Raw genomic sequence first — 26,423 nt, forward strand, 5'->3', positions numbered from 1 at the left:
AATTAACTGAACAATTCTGGCAAACAAGGAGGTTAGTTGCAAATAAATATATCCAAAAGAAACAAAATTCATATGTATATGTTTAACGTACGTTAAAGTATATTTCAATTCACGTATATATATATATTTTTGTTTCAGGAATGTTGCAATACAAGGACAATGGCACTAACTTTCTGTACAGCTATTAAATGAAGTTTTAATTAGCAGATTAGCTAATTTAACTAATTAATATTTCCATATAACTCAAGGCAAACATATTTTTTTGAAAAGTCTGGCTTCCAAACGATATTAGTACATATATTGTTCATTCACATTATAAAATAAAATAATAATATTATTAGCTGAGTTTATACAGGAACCAGTAACACTTTACGTAAAGATAGAATGTTTGATGTTACACACAGGGGCGTAGATTTTTTACACCCGATGGGGGGGGGGATGAATTTGTAACCACTTACGTGGACTGTTCAATTTGCAAATTGGTAATATCTGATTACATGAACCTGAAAGCTGTAAACATGCAGTCACAAAGTAATCTTGTTACCACGATACTTGCATGTATACTTAGGCCTACTGACTGATATTTACGAACTATCGCTTAGATCGAAAGCTTAAAAGCACGCCTGTGTTAAAGATGTACATTTCGGCTACTGAAAAAGCCTATATCTAGGCCTAATTATGTAATTCGATTGGTAAGAACACGAGAATCACAAGAACAAACACACAATTTGTAGGCCTATGATGCAATAAAACAATTCAACAGACCAAACTGTAGGGAGGGGATGATTGTATGCACCATACCCCCACCTAAAATGAAGGGGGGATATATCGCACCCAGGATCTACGCCCCTAGTTACACAGAGGAATGGATTCAAAACGCATTTGCAGTTTGGTTTAGAGGATCGAGAGTCAAAATAGTGGATTTTGGTGAATAAAGTTTGAAATGGACTGATTTATGAGACACGTGTTAAAGTTTGTAAATGAGAAATACCTTTCTTTTGTGGCATTAATCGTACTTACGTTATATATTTTTTCGTGACTGTTTTAATTATTATACATATGAATAGCTAAAAATATTGTAGTCGGACTTACTCTGAGGAAAAGTTATATAATGCAGAAATAACTTTGTTTCAATAATTCGTAGCATTTATTACAAGTTACGTAATGATATGAAGGAGGTATGAACATATGTACTTAATTGTACATTTGTGCAATTTACCTTTCTAATATATTATTAAAACTAATATCACAAATTTTATTTAATATAACTCAGAAATCAATGTCGTTTTAAACAGCATTAATCTGAAAGATTTGCAGATAAAGTTACTGAAATCTAAACTAATATAATACAATATCCTTGCAAAATTTAAAGCAAACATACGATAAATGTTTTAAAATGTGGATCAAGCAAAGTAATAAATACCTGAAGACTAAACTAAACCAAAATTTTAAGAAAATAAAAACAATTTTAAAATAATGTTTTTATCCTTTTTGTTACAACGGTTCTTTAAATAACACATTATTTACAAGAGAATCATTATATTGTACACTATTTCAACAGAGAATAGCATACGTTATTTATATGCAAGGAATTATACTGTACATTACTTTAACATAGGGTAAATAACGCACGTTATTTATATGGAAATCACTATATTGTACATTAATGTAACATAGGGTATGTAACACAAACTATTTATATGCAAACCATCATATTTTATAATATTGTAACACTCAGTAAGTAAAGATAGATTACTCTTACTCAGTTTTAAAAATCAATCACGATAAAAGACTATTGGATTACTTTAATTATTTTGTATTTCCTGGACGAAGAACAACATCGATTTGGCGTTTCTTTCAAAAATAATTTTTACTATCTGTATCGTATTGTCGACAAGCAATTAAAGCTACTAGATCACCTAAAGCTCCTAATTTACCTATTAATAAAAATCAAACAAGCAAAACCTAATACAGCAATTACTACGCATGCAAAGAGTCATAAAATATTCTGTATATATATATATCTTTGCTCCAGGTGGCTCATCGCTGGTCTTATAACATAAACAAATAATGTATTGTTTTAACTATGGCTTTTTATCTGACGTTTACCACCAAAGATTTGACGTGATGTTTATACCATGGATACTGATCTATGTATGAACATATAGGAAGAGTTACAGTTGTAAAAGATTTATTTTACAGCAGTATGTGCGCTGCCTCAGTTATACACATAGGTTTGGTACATCTGCCACACTTAATTCATACTAATAATTGATATTATCATGTTAACCTATTTCAGACAAGGGTTACCTACGTGCTACCTTCAGTACAACTATTCTCGAACATTAAACTAGTTAATTAGGCACACAAAAAACGATAATAGTTTGTTTTGGAATTTCGCGCAAAGCTACACGAGGACTATCTGTGCTAGCCGTCCCTAATTTAGCAGTGTAAGACTAAAGGGAAGGAAGCTAGTCATCACCACCCACCGCCAACTCTTTGGCTACTCTTTTACCAACGAACAGTGGAATTGACCGTAACATTATAACGCTCCTACGGCTGAAAGGGCGAGCATGCTTGGTGTGACGGGGATTCGAACCTGCGACCCTCAGATTACGAGTCGAACGCCTTAACCCACCTGGCCATGCCGGGCCGACCATAAGGGTATTGGAGCTGTTGTTATTGTAATGTAATTGACAATAGGTTGATATTAAAGTTTTGGATTTGATACTTGTGAGACTATTAATCTGTGATATAATAAAATGGGTAAATTAGTATAAATAAATTCATAAATTAATATTCCTAAATAAGTGCTATTCAAAACATTATTGTATATGAATTTCATAAGAATATTAAATAAAGAAAACAAATAAGATAGAACGAATATGAAATGTAATCATGAGAATATTTTCAGAAAAAGTAGTTAATTTTTACTCGAAAGCCTATTTGAACAATACAGTTTATCGACTTTTACTGAAAATGAATACCACGAATTATATCACAGTCTAACGTCATTCTATATGCGTCACCTGGTGGTCATCATCAGAAGTACCTATTCTGATGTTTGAAGAGCTTCTAGCATTCGAGTTTGTGTTTCTCGCAGATTGCGTCGATTGCGTCTTTCCTTGAGCTTTTCTTTGAGACCCATTTCCATCCTGGCGAAGTTCATTGCTTGCCCTTTCTTGAAGTCCTCAACTTCTTCTCGATGACGTTTTCTTAATTCATCGATTTTACCTGAAACGAACAAACTACCTTCGTTAGTTTTCAGTTTTTATAATAATCATGGTACATTGTTGCACCATTTGACAACGAAATACTTCCCTGTTAAAGGAATTTTTGCGAATCACAACTGGAATAATAATTATCGTTCAGATATTTTGTTTCTTTACAGAATTTGAAGTTCATGCTGAAAGGATTTAGACACATTGACAATAAAATCAGAGAGAAAGAAAAATACTTTAATTCTTAACATAGTAATAAAAAAAGCAACTTTTATTTGAACCAAGATTTCGACATTTCTGCAATGGTGAAACTTTGGCTGAAGGAATTTTTTTTTTCATTATACAGAGAATGAAAGTTGTTTTGTTATTGACGTGATTGTCAAAATAGTAGTTACGTAAATGACTTTACCAAACATAAATACAAAACATGCTTATAAAACCACCTGTAAAATTAACAAGTAATTAAAATGTCCATGTTTAAATATAAAACACCTTCAAAACCTTTCGAGTTTTTAACTTAAAACTTAAACAATATGATGAAGGAACATTCATTTCGAAAATATCTTGACAGTATCTTAAGTGATTTATTTATAAACTACTAATATTATGTGTTCTACGTATTTATTCTAGTATTTTATTTTACTCTGTTATTAATCACAAAGCTACATAATGGGTTATTTGAATTCTTGAACTTGAATATGAGAGTTGTAAACTGTCAGATTTACCAATGATCCACCGAGAGACTTTTCCTGAGGTTAAAATGTCGACGGTATAACATTTATTTATACGACATCTCTAAGTGGCTTAGCGGTAGTGTGAAAGCTTGTAACGCTATAAATTAAAGGTCGGTCCATCAGTGCAAAGGAGAGCGCGTAGAAAGGTCTTTGTACAATTTTGTGCTCAGAAATAAACACGTTTTACAACGTTAATACCCACTACACGAACCAACCAGGCATATTAATGTAGATTTAAAAAACAATGAGTCTTTCCGGAAAGGTTCGAGTTATTTTGAGTAGACAAAAAGATTTAGATCGCTGGATCAGACCCGACGATGTATGAATAACAAATTTTTGAAATATTTTAGATGTATTTGTAAATATGATGGTTTAGGTATATCACATAAGCTAAGCTATGGGTTCAGGTTGTATAAGGGAAGATATTCCAATAGATTTGACGTACTAACTGATTCGTAGATTCATCAAATCATTACCACACTGACAGCAAAACATAAAAACACACAACAAACTGCCACAATAGTATCGTTATCTTCAAAAATGTGGACTGGATTCACATATAAGAAATAATTAGTTTCAATATTTTGTGAAACTAACGGCATAGTAAAGCCCAAAGATACAGTGTTCAAGTTAAAGTAGATGAAAAATGCATTACAAGGTGATTTCCTTACATTTCTGCAATGAAGAGTGAATATGAGATTTCATAAAGCCCAGTGTGGTACCACTATAGTGTAATTTATATAGATTTCATCATGTTATATTTTCCTTAATATATATATAAATATACAGATATTCGTTTTAGAAGTTGTGTCGAACTTCGTTCATTGAGATTTATTGAAATAATCCTAAATTACCGGTTTCCGTAATAACCCTCCCATATTGACCTTCCTCAGCTTAGTACTAACAATATATGAGCTGACCCATGTGACAGGTATGATATGGCCATGTAGTTAGGGCGCTTGACTCGCAATTTGAGAGTCGTGAGTTCGAATCCATATCCTACCAAACATGCTCGCCTTTTCAGCCTTGGAGGCGTCTTAATATTACAGTCCATTCCACTATTCGTTGGTAAAAGAGTATCCCAAGAGTTGGCGCTGGGTGGTGATGACTACTTGTCTTTCTTTCGCTGCTAAATGACGGACTGCTGGTGCAGCTAGTCCTCATGTAGCTTTGCGCGAAATTCAAAAACCAACTCGTGTGACGGGTGTTAGAAATATAATTGATGTTATTTCATACAAATATTGTGCATAAAGAGTTAGTTAAAATAACTTTCAGGTTCATTATCGTTATATTAGACCCCTTTATTCTGTGTGTGGTTTTAAAAACAAAAATAAAATCTCTTAATTTGTTATAAGCCTAAATTATAAGAACGTAAGAAAGACAAAAAGTACAGGAAAGACTACAGACTTTACTGAATATCTCGATGGGTGTGGCCTCACACGTTTACCTGCCTATACAGAACTATTACATATAATGTAAAATAACTTACCGAATATCTGCTCATTGGATGGAGGAGGTGCCAGGTCGCAAAGAGGAACTGGGGTTGGTAGTGGAGCCATTTCTGGAGTTGGGGCAAGGTTTTCATTCTATGTCGAAACAACACAACAAACTAGTTTAGTTTGCTTAGTTTCTGGACATAATATATAAAATACAGTATAAAAAATATATATATATATACACACAATACTAAAGACATTTTTTTTATTCATTGTAATATTGAAAGAAAAATTGCTATCAAAACCTTTGGACCACAAAGGTTGCTTTCCACACATTTCAACAGTATAAGTATGTATTATAATATGTTAAACCAAGTATCGGTATAATCTATATCATTTAACACAGACTCATAATGCTGCATTTCTGTAGAACAAAAAGAAAGTAGCAACTTTGAAATTATGAGTCACCTTGTCGTTACTGTTCAAACAAAAGTAGTTGTTGATAATATAACCAAACCTTCTCTGTACTTGCATTGGAGTTTCATTAGAAATTCGCTTTATTACTGAACACTAGATATCTGATGTAGTTTAACCATTATGTGGTTTCAATACTCGAAAAACATAGACAACAACGACTGCATACTGGTGAACGCCATTTGATGTAACTTAAACAACTATTACATCAATACATGAAAATCCCAGACAAGAACGATAACATATTGGTGAAAGTCATTTCATGTAACTTAGATTAGAGAACAACAATAAAAACTGTTACTGGAGAAAACTCAAGTGATTCAGAGCAACATGAAGGTGTTGATTTGAAACATGTAAACAGAATTTGTAAATCACCTCTAGATTTTGACTTATTGTAATATCTTGACATTTTAACAGCACTTTGTGAAGAGCATGCAACCAACTCGGTACATTTGTACAGTTTAATGGTAAAAGGCATAGATGTTTTGATAAATGCAAACACTGACTGCATTATAGTGATATAAAATTCCAAATATAATGTTTATATATGTTATTTGTACTTAATATAATTGTAACGGATTGCGCCGCTTGTTTATACATGTTATTTGTACTTAATACAATTGTAACGGATTGCGCCGCTTGTTTACACATGTTATTTGTACTTGATATAATTGTAACGAAATACGCCGCTTGTTTACACATATTATTTGTACTTGATATAATTGTAACGGAATAAGCCGCTTGTTTACACATGTTATTTGTACTTAATATAATTGTAACGGAATACGCCGCTTGTTTACACATGTTATTTGTGCTTGATATAATTGTAACGGATTGCGCCGCTTGTTTACACATGTTATTTGTACTTGATACAATTGTAACGGATTGCGCCGCTTGTTTACTCATGTTATTTGTACTTGATATAATTGTAACGGATTGCGCCGCTTGTTTACACATGTTATTTGTACTTGATATAATTGTAACGGATTGCGCCGCTTGTTTACACATGTTATTTGTACTTGATATAATTGTAACGGATTGCGCCACATGTTATTTGTACTTGATATAATTGTAACGGATTGCGCCGCTTGTTTACACATGTTATTTGTACTTAATATAATTGTAACGGATTACGCCGCTTGTTTACACATGTTATTTGTACTTGATATAATTGTAACGGATTGCGCCGCTTGTTTATACATGTTATTTTACGTAATATAATTGTAACGGATTGCACTACATTTAGGAATAATATATTACAGTTTCACGAAGGGAAAAGTTCACACATAATTATCACTATTTGGGTGTAAAATTGTTGACGACATGAGTGTTGTACACTTCCAACTTGACACAGTGGCTGAATAAGCAGGGAACAAGTACGTGATTTGCAGTTTCCGTAATATGATGTGAGCCCAGAGATCACCTAACTGACTGTTATTTTTACATAACTAATGTTTCTGGATATATAGGACTAAACAATACATTAACTATCCCTTTGTTGCACCTGAAATAAAGCCAGTACCTCATGGGGATGCTTTTCCAATACTACATCCATCAGCAAATTGGGAAACAGGAGAGTTATCCTGTGAATAAGACAATGACTTATCTTCATCTAGTAATTCTGTTTCAGTGACACCTCCACATCATCTGCCTCTTCGGATGACACAGTAAAAGATAGATTTGCTGATTCGGGACTTCTCTATATCAAAGCAACATGGGGAAATTCTTGTCTATCGTTTGTAACAATAGAACTTAATAGTTCCAGAAACTAGAGTTTCAGTTTATTGAAGTCGCCATCAAAGTCTCGCTTCTCATTACAGCTTGTAACATATTTTGCGCTTATGTATTGGTGCACTAATGGAAGGATTAGTGAACGTCATCCTCAAGAAATGTTACTTTTTATCAACTCATTTTAAGTTAGTCTGAAAACTTTACTTTTGCACAAATGGAACATTAAACCATCGATTCCTGTTACTCGTGCTGTGAATATAAGTGTTTTTCTTATAGCAAAGCCACATCGGGCTATCTGCTGAGTCCACCATGGGGAATCGAACCTCTCATTTTAGAGTTGTAAATCCGTGGACTTACCGCTGAACCAACGGTGTAATATAAAAATTAAAGAAACTTGTCAAATCACGCAGATTATGCATTCCCAAATCAATTTTCAATTAATAAATAATTATTAAAAAGTTATTTGACGATATATAAGAATATGTTACCTAAACCTATCATAACTCAAAACTAGAAATGATCAGTAATTTTCAACATGATATTTTGTTTCTGGTAGTGGGTAATTTTTTTGTTGTTGCTTGTTGTAAATATTATATGAAAAGATACAAAAAGTGAATGTTATTTCAGTAAATCAATGTTCCAGGAAAAATAATTTTAGAAAGTAAGGAATTAAAATCAAAAGATTTAAGCAAATCAGTTACATGTTTTTAAATGTTTAATGATTTAGAACAAACCTGAAAAACAGGAAAGCACAAGCAACAGTAAAAAGTTGGTTACTCGTATGCTTTTAGAATCTAGTGTTGAACAAAGTAAAATTATACAAATAAAGAAATAATAATTAATATCCATTTAATATTCTAGCTATACGATTTTAGAAACTGGTACTTAAGGAAATGACATTCTACAATTAAAAAATGGTATTGATACAAAACTGCTTTTTACATAAATGTGATTTCAAACTAATATAAAAAAACGTTTAAGTTACAGCCACGTCACTCAACAAAAATAAGCAATCTGCTGACGTCATTTAAATAACCAATATTTTTGTATAAAATAGTTTAGAAAATAAATACATTACATGTTAGTTAATTTCAGCAACACTTCTGTTCGTAAAATTAAATGAGAAATAATGAATAGTTACTGGTTTATTTTTAGCGTTCTAAACTAGAAAGGAACTGCATAGCAAAGGCTAATATCAGAAAATATAAATGCTTGGAGATTAACAAATGATTGACAGCTGTACATGTTGGTTTTAAATATTATCCCTCACTGTTTTGAAATCTTGCCACAATTACCAAAATTTCGTTCAAAACAGGTATACGTATAAATAAAACAGAATTACTAAAATAAATGTCTTCTTCTAAGTTCGATCAAGAAAATTATTTACTTGGCCAGACACTTTTGCGGCCTGAAACAGCTGTACTCTGTCTTCATTCATGGGCGTGTCGTCTATTTCGTTTTCTGTGTCTGAAATAAATAACCAATTCGTTGCTTAGCAACTGCAAAAATAACCTAAACATAACCTTTTTTCTATATAACTAAACGAATAATCTAAAGTTCGAGTTAGTTATACAGGCAAACAATAGCAGCTTTATTGAAGCAAGTGCATGTGGATATGACTGAATAATGCTGACATTTACAATCGATTTATTAGCAACTATTTATTATAAACACACAAACTCACTTCAATAGAAATATAAAGAAAGGATTCTTATAAAGACATATTCAAAGGAACCTGTTTATAAATCATATGACATTGTATCCATATTTATAACTACTTAATTAAGTTAGTAATAACACTATACATCACTTGTGTACGGAAGGATATTAGGCGAATATGACAGTATGTTGCCTAGCATGTAGGGAGTAAATGAGAAAAAATGACAACCACATTCAATCTATTACCCTATTACGCTTACATATAAGTGTTAAAGTTGAATTATTATCTTATTTGAGAATCTAATTGTTATTATTGAGTGTTTCACAGCTTGATTAAAAAAATGATATTATATTTTCATAGAAAAATAATAAAAACGGAAAGCTATTGTTTATCAGTGAGTTAAGTTTATAAGTATATATTATTTCCATGTTTCATAAATACATTTGATTTCTATTCGCTAGATGGCTGCAAAAAATATTCTTATATTACGACCCTTTGTTATTTTCATTGCACAAACATGATAACTACGACACCTACTTTAGTGAAAGTAAATAAATAATAATCTAAATCATATATTCAAGGTAAGAAGGAGATCAAGTATTCATGGAACTGACAAATCTGTGTACATGGAACTGACAGATCTGTGTTCATGGAACTGGTGTCTGAGTTTTAAAACACCATTTTCTTACTAATCAAAACAATACACTTTACATTGATCTATTTCTCTTAGAATTGTTTTTGAGACCGCATCGGGCAAGTGGCTAGGAATGTGTGTGATAACCATTAACAGTTTGGGTACCTGTACAATGTCCTCACTTTTAATTAACATAACCCTCACATGTGGGATAGTCCATTTCATATATACGTGATGATTTGGAGTGAAGTTGGAAGGTGCAGGTTTTGTAATTACCCCCTTAATATTGGTTCAGTGCTCTAGCGTAGTTGTACCATCCTGGAAAAACCATTCCATTGTCACTAGCTTCCACTGTAATCCAAACTTCTAATACTTATATCATATTAACAAATGTTCACTTGTCAATTTACTTCAATGGAATTATTTTTAAAAAGTGGGAAAACAAGTAATAACAAATTGTAAAAAAAAAATTAATTATAATAAAAAATGGCAATGCTAAAAAGTATAGAAATAAGTTTTCTTTTTTAGAAAGAAATTTCATAGAAATTGAATTTAATATAATCCTAAAATATGAAAGTAACCCTTAATCTTTCACACGTAAGCCTACATGTAGTTTTGTATTTGTTTATTTAAGCGTTTGATGACTTTGCTAAATAATTTTTTTATTCCATTCAACTATTGGGATTGTTAAATGTAACATCAAGCGTAGTTTTACTGTATTTCTAAGATTAATCAAATTATTAAGATTTAATAAATATATATAGCTCCTTTATGTTTTAAAACATGCAGTCTGTAATAAAGATGTATACAAGTTGCAAAAGAATTACAAAAATTAAGTGCCATGCCACGAGAGATGACAATGACAAGAAATACAGAAACAAGGTAGTGATGAATATATAAAGCCACAAAATAATTACTAAAGAAGTCGCCAAACGTTTCCGAGAATAATTTTTTTTACAACTAAATGTCTAATTCCTATAAGTTACATGAATTCAGGTTTGAATGAAGCAATTAATCTGAATAATACCACACAGACTTGCAGTACATAATAACCATCTAATATCAACACGTATTGGCTACTATGTATGAGGCCCGGCATGGCCAGGTGGTTAAGGCACCCGACTCGTAATCCGAGGGTCGAGAGATCGAATCCCCGCCATACTAAACATACTCACCATTTGAGCCGTGGGGCGTTATTATGTTACGGTCAATCCCACTCTTCGTTGGTAAAAGAATTGGTGGTGGGTGGCTGCCTTCCCACTAGTGTCATACTGCTAAATTATAGAAGGTTTGCGCAGATAGCCCTCGTGTAGCTTTGCGCAAAATTCAAAACAAATCAAACTATGTGTGGAGTTTTATATAGTTTATGTACTTATTTGTACTTTATTTATGTACTTATTATGTACATGTAGGCTTACGTGTGAAAGATTAAGAGTTACTTTCATATTTTAGGATGATATTAAATTCAATTTCTATGAAATTTCTTTCTAGAAAGGTACAGGCATCAGTTCAAAAAAACGTTTATAGTTTAAAGTAATAAAATGGGACACGTCGTCCAGTGAATAATACAAATAAGTCAAAAGCTTTCGGAATATTATACAATATAGTTTATACATGGTAGTTAGAAATATACTCTTCAAAACAAGAAACGCAAAAGGGATATTTTTGTTATTTTAAAGAGAAATATATGTAATAACGTTACAAGCTCAGAGTATGTGATGTTACACGTGTTAAGGCACTGATTGTCAGACCAAAATGACAATAAAAGTTGTGCACTTTGAAAACGGAGGAAAACATCGGATTTTTCGCCAAAACGCATTCGTGTCCAATAAATTTGTTTGAGAGATCTGCATGTGCAAAATCCCTATAAAAGTGACGGGTTCTCGGTTTCCATAGCTCAGTGTTAAGCCACCGACACGCAATACAGTTACGCCAAGACTGACTGAAGCACAACGCAACAAAGCCATGGTCGCTTGGAAGCAGGCGAATCTCGATCAGATGTTGCCATAGCTGTGAATGTCCACCCAAGCACCATCACAAGGCTATGGAATCGTCACCAACAATATGGATCAACTCGTGACCGTCCACGATCTAGCAGACCACGCCCGCAGAAGATCGTTACATCCGCTTACGTCACCTTCGGGATAGGACCACCACTGCGACGTCTACTGCCTGAACCATATCAGGGCTGCGTATGATTTCCGATCAGACCTTATGCAACCGTCTACGAGATGCAGGAATCCGACCTTCACGACCAGTCAGAGGCGTCATCCTCACCCAGCAACATCGTCAAGCACGGCTGCAGTGGACTCGGGCACATCGGGTATGGCCTCATCGACGATGGAGGCATGTTTGGTTCAGCGATGAATTACGTTTTATGCTTCGTCGGCAGGATGGAAGGACCCGTGTTTACCGTCGCCGAGGTGAACGTTTTGCAGCAAACTGTGTGCAGGATGTTCACAGATTTGGTGGTGGCAGCGTCATGATGTGGGCTGCCATCGCCTACAATGCCAGAACAGACCTTTTGCACATTCGAGGGAATCTTACGGCTCAACGATACGTCGACGAGATTCTTAGGCCCCATGTGCAACCCATCATGGTGAACGTCAACGACGTTTTTCAACATGACAACGCCCGTCCTCACACAGCCCGACTCACCACTGTCTTCTTGAGACACCACAGCATCAACGTTCTTCCCTGGCTCTCCAGATTACCAGATTTAAACCCCATCGAACATCTTTGGGACGAGTTGGACCGACGTCTGCGACAGCGACAACCTCAACCGCAGACTCTACCTCAGCTTGCAGCAGCTTTGCAGGCTGAGTGGACAGCCATTCCACAGGATATGATTCGTCATCTCATCGCTTCCATGGGCAGGAAATGCCAAGCAGTTATTAATGCTCACGGGGGGCATACTCGTTATTGACGTTGAGTGACGTTAAACTTCAACTAGTGAGCGTGGACTTCGCCCTTGCAGACTTGATGTTCAGCAGTGAATGTGCAAAGTTTCACACATGTCATACAGAACTACCCGGAATAAACTTGTTAACAATTTGTCCCATATTTTGCCTTTTGCGTTTCTTTTTTTGAAGAGTATAGCTGGTTTAAAACGAAAACGCTATTGGCCTCTTTTTCTTGGTGTATTCTATATTTTATGATACATTCCTTAAACAAACTATAGTTATCAGTGGTTTTATCATACTTACATCATTTTTCTATATGAAACTATAGCTAGAAATGGTTTACCATCTATACAGCATTTTTACATAAAACTATAGTTGCTAGTGATGTACTATTCATATACATTTTTTTTTGTATTTAAAATTATAGTTTTCAACAGCGTACCAACCATACAAGATAATTATATAAAACTATAGTTACTTTTGGCTGTGTGATTTATATAACATTATTATATAAAACTGTAGTCACTTGTGTCTGTATTGTTTTGGAATTTCGCACAAAGCTACTCGAGGGCTATCTGTGCTAGCCGTCCCTAATTTAGCAGTGTGAGACTAGAGGGAAGGCAGCTAGTCATCACCACCCACCGCCAACTCTTGGGCTACTCTTTTACCAACGAATAGTGGAATTGACCGTAACATTATAACGCCTGCACGGCTGAAAGTCGCACGCCTTAACACGCTTGGCCATGCCGGGCCATATTATTCATAAAATTTTATTGTATAAACCTATAGTCACTTGTGGCTGTATGATTTATTTAACATTATCATACAAAACTAATTACTTGTGTCTGTATTATTTATAAAATATTTTTGTATAAAACTATAGTTACTATAGTGGCTGTATGATTTATATAACATTATTATATATAACTGTAGTTACTTGTCACTATAAGATGCATACAAAATAATTATATAAAAGTGTGGTTACTTCTGGCTGTATGATCCATGTAAAATTATTATATAAAACTTTAGTCACGTGTATCTGTATGGAATATTATTAAAAAAAATTATAGCTATTAGTAACTGTATGAGGCATACTATATAGTTATATACTATAGCTATTAGCGGCTGTATGGTGCATACTATATAGTTATATATTATAGTTATTAGTGGATGTGTGATGCATACTATATAGTTATATATTATAGTTATTAGTGGATGTGTGATGCATACTACGTAGTTATATATTGTAGCTATTAGTGACTGTATGAGGCATACTATATAGTTATATATTATAGCTATTAGTGGCTGTATGAGGCATACTATATAGTTATATATTATAGCTATTAGTGGCTGTATGAGGCATACTATATAGTTATATATTATAGCTATTAGTGGCTGTATGAGGCATACTATATAGTTATATATTATGGCTATTAGGGACTATATGATGTATACAAGACAATTATACAAAATACAGTTATGTGTGCCTGTACTATCCATAGAATATTATTATATAAAAATATATTGACCAACTGATAGACGATTCGCGCAAAATTATTATATGAACTTACACCTAAGTTGAAACGAACTAAATAAGTTATACTGGACCTTTAATTAAAGATGTACAAAACAACACCTTTGTATCAATATGTCAGTCTTAAACAGAAGTTCATACAATCATGTGTAGATAGCGAAACGATGCTACTTCGTATATATTTTGGCTATAATTTCTTCAACCAGTTTGTTGTTGAGCTCAAATCTACAAAATAGAGTATGTAGCTTCTGCCTACCTTGAGTATGAAGACCAGATTATTAGCGTTATTAGCCCGCAGACTTACCGCTAACCATTGAGAAGCTTTTCCAACTATGGGAAACATATAATTCATTTGACAGTTGAAAACGACTTGAAGTCCAGAACAAAATTATTTGTTAACAAACGTCTCGGTAAGTGCTCTCTTGTTTAGTTTCCTTAAAATGTTTACGTTTATGTGTGTCGTGTTGGTAATGGTTACTATTGTATTGCCAATAACCGGTATTCTCTGTTTATTTTTCTAAAGTTTATTATGCTTTCCCTCTCAGCTAGCTCTTTAGTGTGCTAAAAAAAACTTTCACCTTAACAAGAAGAATACATGTGTTTATTTATATATATGAGTGACGGTTAAATCTGCTAACATATGAAGTACTTTTACAGTTAAATCCATAAGAGTAGAGATTTAAGATTCAATAAACATGGTGCATGGGAATTAATCATTTTCCTTTCTCCTGTTCATGGTACAAAGGATATTACAAAGTTGGCAAGGAAGTCAACATGGTGGGTGATAAGGATTAGTAGGCCCATTACCAAATAATTCAAGGTAGGTAGAAAACAAGAGTGTCCCAAGCAACACTCACTTTCACTCTGGCGCTGAAGAACCTACTCAGCAAATGCCCTAGCTAGAACCTAAAATTAAACATTCAAAGAGAAACACGTCATTCGAAAGACAGGAAAATACTTAAGCTCTGACCATAGAAAATAATAGCTCCACAGCGGTATGTCTGCGGACTTAAAACGCTAGAAACTGAGATTCGATACCCACGGTGGACAGAACACAGATGGTCCATTGTGTAGCTCTGTATTTACACTACGAATGAAGAAGCAAGTAGAAAAGAGCAAAGGACGTTTAACAGACCAAGAGCATTTTACATCGTCTATTGAGTGCTGAGCTGAATGGAGAGATATGTTTTTTCATGATCAGGGGAGGGGGTTCGTTGCTGTGTTAGGTAATTGAAATGAGAGAAAATTTCTGTTTTGATTTTTTTTGGGTAACATGCAGAAACTAATTTAAGAAATCTGTTTTTAACCACTGGGGTCACCGGACCTTTATCCACGTTGCATGACAGAGTAAAAGTAAATATAATGGAGTGCTATAGGTTTTGTTTTTGAATTTCGCGCAAAGCTACACGAAGGCTTTCTGAGTTAACCGTCCCTAATTTAGCAGTGTAAGACAAGAGGGAAAGTATCCAGTCATCACCAACCACCGTCAACTCTTGGGCTACACTTTACCAACGAATAGTGGGACTGACCGTAACATTATAACGCCCCCACGACTGAAAGGGCGAAAATGTTTGGTGCGACGGGGCTTCAAACTCACGACCCTCAGATTAGGAGCCAACCATCCTAACTACTTGGCCATGCCGGGCCTAGGTTTATAGCTCATGGTCAGTTTGAAGTGTTCGTTAGTTATGGAAAGTATGACCAGACGTGTTGCAAGTCATCAGCATACAACCATATCAAATTAGTGGTATAATGAAATCCTTATGGATAGCAGTGTAAGTTATACAGCTATTAACGTGATTTTCTGTATTTTGGAGTGAGTTAACTCCTGAGCGCAGTTTTTGAAGAATATTACTGAAATGTGAATTAAAAGTGAGACGATTATTAAATGTAATACCTGCATATCAAATCATTAAAAAATATGGGTTTGTTTTAGTAATGTTTTTTGTGTCCAAACTGAACTGGACGAAAACAGAAATTTTGAAATAATTTATATTTTAACCGAGAAAGAGTGAAAAACGCGGTTTCGTCCTGTACCACACGACATTGCTGATTTGGTTTCCACCATGAGTTTATATATATGCGTTTTATATTAACTGTAGTTTTTAAGCTGGCGAACGATCTTTTTCTATTATTGTAGGGCCTAGCATAACCACGTGGTTAGGGCGTTTGATTTGTAATCTGAGGATCGTGGGTTAGAATCCCCGTCACACCAAACAGCCATGTTAGAGTAACCCGAGAACTGGCGTTGGGTGGTGATGACTAGCTTGCCTTCCCTCTGGTCTTACACTACTAAATTAGTAACAGCTAGCGTAGGTAGCCCTTGTGTAGTTTAGTGTAAAATTCAAAAACACATACGCACACACAAATTATATATTATTGAAGAGGAGTGGAGAGCCTTAGTTCGAGATTATTGGGTAACATTTTGTGCTATAGACTGAGCGGTTGGGGGTATATGACTTTTATGTTAGTTATAATTACTACAGTCAGATGTGTTCACGTGAGGAGCAGTGAAGGTATCTTTAATGTACTCAACAAAAATATTAGTTTTTTCGGTAACCGAAAGAGGGTTTTTATGTAGTGTTACCATTTTTCTTAGTGTCTCAGCTGATAGATCTATATCTACACCAGAACAGTAATAATAATGTCTTGCTCTATCAAGACAAAGTTGGGAGAAACTATGTATGACTGTTGTTCTTCAGTGAGGTTCTCAGATTTTTAGTGTTTGTTAGTTTGTTATCACAAAGTTACATAATGAGCTATCTGTGTTGTGCTCACCACTTAGGCGTCATGAATACTTATAAATTGGCGGCATAGGTGGCGTATCATATATTTATGTTGTGTGTAATGGCTCGATAAGTTATCTTGTGTTCTTTGGTTTTACAATTGCATACGAAATATTTGTGAAGTGGTTATCTACGTCATGATATCAGAATTTAGAGGATGGTATGCTATCAAGTTTATTTTGAAACAATTTTCGGTCTAATTTAGAAAAACATCGTGTATCATACAGTCCAGAACAGATCGATTACAGATACTCTCCAGAGAAAATTAGAAATATGTCCCTCCACGTAGATATTTTCAGGGACAGGAAAGTTAGAAACGAGGGCAGAGGTTACTATGAACAAGCTAAGACGTCTTGAAAACTGTTTTCATAAGTTTGAGTGGGATATTATTACTAAGAACTAAAATATTATTATCTAAAAAAGAAGTGTAGCACCATTGCAATTATTTGTTCTGTAGTTAACATTTTGCGTTAAAATCATTTAAAATAATTAAATTAGAATTTGTACTTTACAGGTTTTTTTCTTAAGAGAGAAAAAGAATATAAGGACACCACGATGCCGTATACCGTACACTACTAGGTGGACTTCCGCATGGTCCATGGAAGTTTTCTCTTTCAAGAGTAAATAAAACCAAAACTAAAAGTAAGAAAACTTGTTTCTTGTTTTTAAAGTTCATATGCCATGCTATGTTATAACCTAAACAATGCATAATTATTCTCGTGATTCATGGCATGTGTACGTTTTACTGACGTCACGACAGTACAATTGCAACGTGAAGCGTCCATTATGTGGCTTCATTTTAGTGCCTACTGGCTGACTGACATACAGCATATTACTGTACAATGATGCGAGTGGTAAAAATGCAATGGCTCCTTCAAGCAAATTTTTGTTCTTTTTCGGTGAAATTACATCGATAACAAAACCAATATTATCACTCACTATTAACTTTTAGTTATAGATATCTGGAACAACATTAAATTATTTCATTAATGATGTAGTTACGCTACACAATGAACTACTTGTGCTCTGTTAACCATAGATATCGGTGTGAGACCGTAGACATACTGCTGTGCCACTAGGGGGCGTGAAGTTTTGTTTGTTTGTTTTTGAATTCCGCACAAAGCTACTCGAGGGCTATCTGTGCTAGCCGTCCCTAATTTAGCAGTGTAAGACTAAAGGGAAGGCAGCTAGTCATCACCACCCACCGCCAACTCTTGGGCTACTCTTTTACCAACGAATAGTGGAATTGACCGCAACATTATAACGCCCCCACGGCTGAAAAGGCGAGCATGTTTGGTGCGACTCGGGTGCGAACCCGCGCCCCTTAGATTACAAAGCGCACGCCTTAACGCGCTAGGCCATGCCAGGCCCACCGGGGCGTGAAGTAAAGAAAATCATTTTTTGTACCTCAGGACGACTGGTATGGGTCTCAAAACTTTTACCAAAATAAGGCAGAGAACGTTTCGACCTTCTTAGGTCATCTTTAGGTTAACAAAAGTTCTTTGAGATACATTTTTACTTCAAGTGTTTCTCGTCATCACGAAAATCAATTTTTATATAATCAAGATTTTTTTGCATAAATAAATTTATTTTACATTTAATGTAAAACAACAACAAAACTTTATGTTATTGCTCACAGCCTAGTTAGGGTGTTTTTATAAACTACGTGCATTGTAACATATTGACTACTGGAGGCAATCAGAGTGAATTGTATTACTGATTTGCAACATCTGTAAACTTTCGTTGATATTTTGCAGAAAAATAAAGAACTTTCTTGTGTTTAAAGAGAAACTATAATATCGGTGTTTCTTTATTGTTAAGTGGTTACTAATCTATATGTAAATATATCGTCGTGAAGTGTAAACAGGCGCTCTGAGGCTATACTTCTATTTAACTTAGACCTGTGTGTGTGTGGGGGGGGTTCTTATAACAAAACCACATTAGGCTATCTGCCGGGTCCACGGAGGAGAATTGAACCGCTGCTCGTAGCGTTATAAATCCGTAGACTTACCGCTGTGCTAACGGGGGACAACTTAAACCTCTAGTTCTGTCTATATATTAGACAAGATCTGACATCATTCTTTAAACAAAAAACTTGCGTTACTGCATCGGTTAGAAAATTAACTTTTCTCTTAATTAGAAATATTTAGTTATTTGTTTGTAAGCACAAAACTACACAATGACCTTTCTGTACCGTGCTTACCACCTGTATCAAACCAAAGTTTAAGCATTATAAGCACCCAGAATTACCGCTGAACCATCGAGGGGATATTTAGAGACACTAAATAATATGACTAATTAACTGGTATATTTTCATTACTTAAAGGTTAACGTTTGGATATTATATATATAATAACTTTTATATTACTTAGAAAGATATTCAAATTACATGTCGATATTAGTATTGTAATGAACATATTTGATTTAAGTGTCAATTACTAAGCCCCATTCCTGGTTTGAGATAGATTTATGTACCTGGACATTGTACAGCTCTTCAGTGATCGTTTCTAGTAGAGTAAGCGCCAAGAGTTATTAATGTTTGTTGTAAATAATGCAATGCAACCCAAGTGGCTAGCGAGGATTAAAAGGAACTTTTTCGTGTCAATTCCTGAGAGATTCAGTTGCTAAAGGTACTCGAGATTCTGAAACAACTCAGTGCTAAGAATGGCTTAAAGATTTCCTTTCAGTTCTCAGTTCAAATGTAAGGTTTTATCGATGTAGTAAATATCTTGAGCATTGTGCTAAAGACCTTAAGGAACCAGTACTAGGATGTTCAGTAATATCATATATACTATTTAAGGGAAGTCCACTTTGTTGCAGTTTAGAATTTGATGTGCTATAAACCTGATTATTTATTTAATCCTACTGTGAGCATTCCTATGCTTTAAAAATAATGCATGACTTCTCACTAGTGGTATAAGAAGTCACTACGTTAGCGGTAAGCACTCATTATGAAACTATATTTACTAAACATACATCTGAATAAAACAATAACACTGTGGGTTAAGCTTACCTATGTTGTATTCGACGTCTTTTCCTGTCATTTCTCTCACTTTAATCCTAATAAGTCTAATTCTCTCTCTACGAAGCAAAGCTCCTTTCGTGTTACACAAGTCCGTTAATTGAGACAGGTCCCGCGAAATCGTAGAATTCAATACCTACCGGTTAAACACATAAAACGATGATATATCAGTAAATGCTATTACTACTTACGTTCAATTCTAGGTGAAATATAAGACAATTCAATTCGCATCAAGATTTTAAAATTATATGTGGTGAATAAATTTGATATTTTATTTGCTGAATCTATTCATTAGTATTTTATCCATGGCAAGAATTGTGTTAAAACAGTTGAAAATATCAACTATCTTATTACACATTCTTTTCACTATAAGTTTATACTAGCTTAAACTGCAACATATTTATTTGTTAATTATGATAAACTTCATTTTCAGAGGTATTTACTTCTCAAAATCTTCAGCGATAAATATTTACTATTTGATTTGCTATCCACATGAAGCCATTATTTTCGAAAGTTTGATAGTTATTGAATTCACATGCTGCTAATTAGATTGTGTAAAACGACCTCCTTGTTACAAAACTCACTTGATCAAACCACTGACAGAGTGCTGCTGCTCGACGGTAGGTGGCGTAATAACAAGCCATAGCGTGCTCGTGTCTCTCTTGCGTTTGCATGTCAGTAAATATGTATGTGATAGCCTAACAAAAGAAAATAGTATGTCTCAATTAAAGAAATTCACTTATATTGTAATATTAGAAACTTACAAAACTTAATTTCGTCACCGTGTGTTCAACTACTTCTTCAAGTATTATTGTTATACATTTTTAGTAGAGTTCAAATAGCTTTCAATAACAATGATAATAAAAAGTTACCTAACGAACCAACAATACCAGTTTTAAAACTTGCCTTATCCTGAAAAAAAGATCCAGAATTTATTGATAACTATGCAATAAGCTATATTTTTATTCATTTATAATTTCAAATCATAAAAAATGCATAAAAATGTTTGAAAGGGTAGCTTCTAAAAGAGAATTTGTTTGTTTAGAATTAAGCACAAAGCTACACAATGAACTATTTGTGCTCAGCCCAGCACACACAAATCTGGTTTATAGCGGTGTGAGTGCAGAGTCCTGCCACTGTGCCACTTGGGGGCGTAAAAGAGAGTAAAATCACAGTATTTTTACAGAACAGAAATTCTTAAATGTAAGCTTAATTTCATTGGCTTAAACTGTAGTTTTAATCATTCGAACTAAAACATGAAATCTTGATAATCGAAAGAAATTCCCATTTTCTATTGCTGAAATGTTATATTACATTAACTATATATTTATTTATTTATTTATTTTGCGCTTAGGAACACTGAGACGATGAGTTTACACAAACTTGCGTTGATTATCATGTAAAAAGACTTTATTTAAATTTTTATGATAGTTTAATACAAAAAAATTCCAGTTCAATCTTAGAAATTAATCTTTAAAAATGTGAAACGAAAATAAGGTAATAAATATGTAGGTGTGTAATCTTCATTTGATTTTTCGTTACGTCATTTATAATTCAAATAAAATAACGAAAATTCTCACCTGGTTAAGAGTTTCTACCTCTTCTTTGTTGCAATATGGAAACTCAAGATCCGGTAAATACCGCTGCGCCCCCTCCAGGTTTTGACTTGCAGCTAGAAAGTTATTCCGCGCTTCGGCTGCACATATATATCGTTGTTCCAAATCGCTATTAACGAAACAAATCATAAACCTGTAACCTGACATTATAATTCGAGCTAGAACTTGCAAATATCTGAATGAACGTATTAAATTTATCTAAAATTACTTCAGTTTTGATACAATAAATATCTTATTATTCGTACGCTTGTTATGTTTTTAATATATATATCGTTGTTCCAAATCGCTATTAACGAAACAAATCATAAACCTGTAACCTGACATTATAATTCGAGCTAGAACTTGCAAATATCTGGATGAACGTATTAAATTTATCTAAAATTACTTCAGTTTTGATACAATAAATATCTTATTATTCGTACGCTTGTTATGTTTTTAATATATATGCAAAAACGGCTCGTTTGGGTTGAGAAAATATTTTACATAGAAGAGCCGTTTTTGCATATATATTTCTCTACAAGTGGATTTTCTCGACATCACTGATTATTATGTTTCTAATATGTTTGTGAGAGTTTCTTGTGAATATGAAACATTTATATTAATGTTAAGCCTAATTTACACACTCATGAGATAATGTAGTGTCTGTACATTCATACCAGAAGTCCTGGTACATACATACATGCAGATTTGTTTTCTTCTAGTAACCTTAAAAAGATACGTTGAATAAATATTTGATAATATATTTAAGACATAGTTCCATCAGTATTGAAAACCTGCAAAATATATAATTTTATGTACAGGGTGGTCCGTGAGTCCCTACCCATCCATATATTTTATGTATCCAGTGTATCTGTGTGCTGTCCCTCATTCTCGCTGCATAATATTATGCGACGCCATATTCTGTGAGACATTTTCCTCAACATAGCAGGGGTTATTGTTCCAAATGCTGCGGTAACAACTGCATTCAACTCAACATCATCATAATTGAATATAACATAATAACATATGGATGGGTAGGAACTTAGGGCCACCCTGTATTATCTATGTTCGGACATCATTTAACAATCTTGCTGTTATTAGTAAATGTATTATTTCAGTTTATGGTTCGGATTTATTGAGGTTATATCTTTATTTGATATAGTTGCAGGAACTAATTAAACATTTTGTTATTCTACATGGTTACCAATTGTAACTCCGAAAAATAAAGCTGACAGTTAATTTGCATCTTAGTTTTCATAGATATATAGATATTACAAAGATTTGCTATTGTTGTACAAAGGTGGAGAGAAGATAGTATTTGTTTGCTTCTAATTTCGCGCAAAGCTACACGAGGGGTATCTCAGCTAGCCGTCCATAATTTAATAGTGTAAGACTAGAGGGAAGGTAGCTAGTCATCACCATCCACCGCCAACTCTTGGGCTTCTCTTTTACCAACAAAAAGTGGGATTGATCGTAACATTATAACGCCCCCACATCTGAAAGGGCGAGCTTGTTTGATGTGACAGGAATTTAAACCTGTGATCGTCAGGTTACGAGTAGAGCGTCCTAAACACCTGATCATGCCGGGCTCAGAATAATATGCAAAGTATATCCAGGAAATTTGTGAAAAATAGATACTCTGAAATTGAATTTTCATATTCATTTTACTGTAATCTATTGAAAATATTAATCATTTGCAGTCACGTTTTTATGATTCACAAAAATATGTGTTCACTGACATTTACACTCATCACAACTATAAGCAAGAACAAACTTGTAAACTTGTAGATCACACATGTAGTTTATTATTCATTGTTATATTGGTTTATTCACAGTTTTACAAGTCTATCTATTTCTCTATAAATAATTTTTGAAATACAAGTTAAAGTGTAAAAAACCCCTACAGTTACTGTTACAAAATGTTAGTCTCGTTACTGCCCGGTTTGCTGGACCCGCTCTGTCACATATGTTATAACATGGTGTAGACTTAATGTTTCTTGGAAAGTCAGTTTTTTGTGATAAAAGAAACAATATGCAGAGCTGTGAAACAAATACATTTTCGAAACATAGAAAAACAATTCTCTTAGCATTAAATATTTCCACAGAGTGTTATGCTAATAGTATTTTAATTGTAGAATGACGTTGTTGCGTTATGTTAGGCTGTTTTGGATTATTCAGTAAAAGAACGGTGGTAAGACCATTTCATCTAACGATATCAAAAACATTTTTTTTTTTATTTCTTAAACTACATATTCCACTTGACTTGACTGACCTTGGTTCACAGATAAATTAAACTAATATAATTCCGGTGGCTCAACGATAACTTTAAGGATCTATAGTGCTAATAATTGAGATTTGTTACCCACCGTGGGAAGAACATAAATAATCAATTATGTATATTTGTGCATAATAATAAACAAACAAAAGATATAGGTCTAACTTTACAAGTAGCCAATGTTTAATAAAATTCTAGTTGTCCATAATAATAAACAAACAAAAGATAGTAGGTCTGACTTTTCAAGTAGCCAATGTTTAACAGAAATTCTAGTTACTTGTTAATATTATTATCGCAGCATAAGTTCAGTAACAGAAAAACTAAGTAATTCATGCACTAACAGACTAATTACTCAATACTACATTCGCTAACCCTAACCAAACATGATTTATATACATATGTGTGTGTGTGTGTGTGTGTGTGGCCCAAACGACATCCAAAACAGCACTTCAATATTTCTTTTATATAAAAAAAATCAATACAAATGACAAGAAATATAATCTGAGGGTCCCGAGTTCGAATCCTCGTCACACCAAATATGCTCACCCTTTCAGCTATGGAAGCGTTATAATGTGAGGATCAGTCCTACTATTTGTTAGTAAAAGAGTAGTCGAAGAATTGGAGGTGGGTTGTGATGACTAGCTGCCTACCCTCTAGTCTTTCACCGCTAAGTTAGGGATGGCTAGCGTAGATAGCCCTCGTGTAGCTCTGGGCGAAATTAAGAAAAAACAACACAAACAAACAAAAATCTTGATATTTGCTTCCGAAAATGCCTTCAGATATAACAATCCACATCTATTTGATAATTTGGCCATTAATGCGTAACAGTTGTACGTTTATCTGATGAAATGGTTGGTTTAGTCCTCATGTTTGCCAGTTCAGTCTTTAGCTACTTTATTTCGTCATTATGTAAGTTTGTGTATTTCCCTATTTTTTCAGTTTTTAGTGTTACTCTTCTGTACTTCTCTGATGTAGCTTTATGTTTTCTTTTTTACTTATTTCTTGTATTTTATATTTGTTTGAGGTACATTTTCCATGGCTGCCACGTCCTGTTACCCGATTAGTCAGCAATAAGTTTACAGGCTTGCAACGCTAAAATTTGGGATTCAATTCAGCACAGTGAAAAAAGCGCAAATAGTTCATTGTATAGTTTTACCCTAAAATAACAACAGATCTCCACCCTGTTTAAATCAAATCGATTTTTCGTTCGTATCGTGCTTGTAATTTATTTCTTAAATTGCTCTCTTTTCATCTGTCCCCCCAGTGGTGTGTCTGCAAATTTACAACGCTAAAAACCGGGTTTCGATACCCGTGGTGGGTAGAGCACAGATAGCCCATTGAGTAGCTTTGTGCTTAATTCAAAACAACTCTCTTCATCTATATTTTCTGCCTTTTTTATTTTTTTTTTTTCTAATTTTTTATCTCTTGCTTATTGATATTTTCCGTCTCTTGTTTTCATCATTACCTTCAGATTTCAATCAGGTGTCTTCAGACTGAAGTTGAATATGAGTCCTGTTTATCTTCCGATTTCAATCAGGTGTCTTCAGACTGAAGTTGAGTATGAGTCCTGTTTATCTTCCGATTTCAATCAGGTGTCTTCAGACTGAAGTTGAGTATGAGCCCTGTTTTCTTTTGCGTGTGTGTTTTGGTTGTTGTTTTTTTATATAGCAAAGCTACATTAGACTATCTCCTGAGCCCACCGAGGGGAATCGAACCCGTGATTGTAGCGTTGTCAAACCGTAGACGTACCGCTGTACCAGCGGGGGAACTTTTATTTTGCCAAAATAATTCCAGTTGTTGAGTTAATTCTTTTTTATAATTGATAAAAGAACAATGGAGAAACCAATTTACGTATGATAACAAAAGGGTTTTAATTCTTCAACATCAAATTGTACGGTGAGTATAAACGAAAAACTCCGACAGGCGTCACTCCCTTCCCTTGGTTGGTCAGTGAAAACCTGTTACAATGATTGTTGAATATCATTACAAATAACAAAACACCTCTTAAGTTAAAAACAACAACAGTCAATCGTACCTTACAGCCATTTCAGGCAGGTCTTTCCATTTCTGAACTCCCATTCCTAACTGACTAGTAGCTTGTTTTGCCATTACATTACTTTGTCTCCACTTAAAATAAGCTTGATCCACCTGCTGTTTTTGTTCCTTTAACTTATCTAGTTCCTTTTCTAGGTTGTATTCAAGCTCGCTGCCATATTCACCTCCAAAAACACCATCTAAGAAATCCAATATACAAGTCTTAACTATCTAAATAATAAAAATACTCAGCTTTTAACTATGAGTAATTTTAAAACATTATGACATTGAGAGAAGTATATATTAACCCTTGAAAGAGAAGAACCCGTCACGTGATAAATAACATCTAGAAGGTCATCATATACAACACACAGATTCATGTTA

The 26,423-nt window shown here is 34.0% G+C and overlaps 1 protein-coding gene across 1 annotated transcript in view; it reads right to left on the minus strand.

Annotated features, from left to right (window-relative positions):
• Positions 1–216: 216 nt before the first annotated feature.
• Positions 217–26,423, minus strand: part of LOC143249778 (uncharacterized) — a 57,540-nt gene continuing 31,333 nt past the window's right edge. The window contains exons 7-13 of the mRNA XM_076500178.1: positions 26,041–26,239; positions 21,716–21,860; positions 20,720–20,833; positions 20,127–20,271; positions 8,984–9,063; positions 5,445–5,541; positions 217–3,234 (exon numbers count right to left, since the gene is read on the minus strand). Coding sequence (XP_076356293.1) covers positions 3,053–3,234; positions 5,445–5,541; positions 8,984–9,063; positions 20,127–20,271; positions 20,720–20,833; positions 21,716–21,860; positions 26,041–26,239 — 962 coding nt within the window. The 3' untranslated portion in view covers positions 217–3,052. The remainder of the gene's footprint in view (positions 3,235–5,444; positions 5,542–8,983; positions 9,064–20,126; positions 20,272–20,719; positions 20,834–21,715; positions 21,861–26,040; positions 26,240–26,423) is intronic.

The sequence above is a fragment of the Tachypleus tridentatus genome, chromosome 4 (assembly GCF_004210375.1).
Source record: "Tachypleus tridentatus isolate NWPU-2018 chromosome 4, ASM421037v1, whole genome shotgun sequence".
In the NCBI taxonomy this organism is placed as follows: Eukaryota; Metazoa; Arthropoda; class Merostomata; order Xiphosura; family Limulidae; genus Tachypleus; species Tachypleus tridentatus.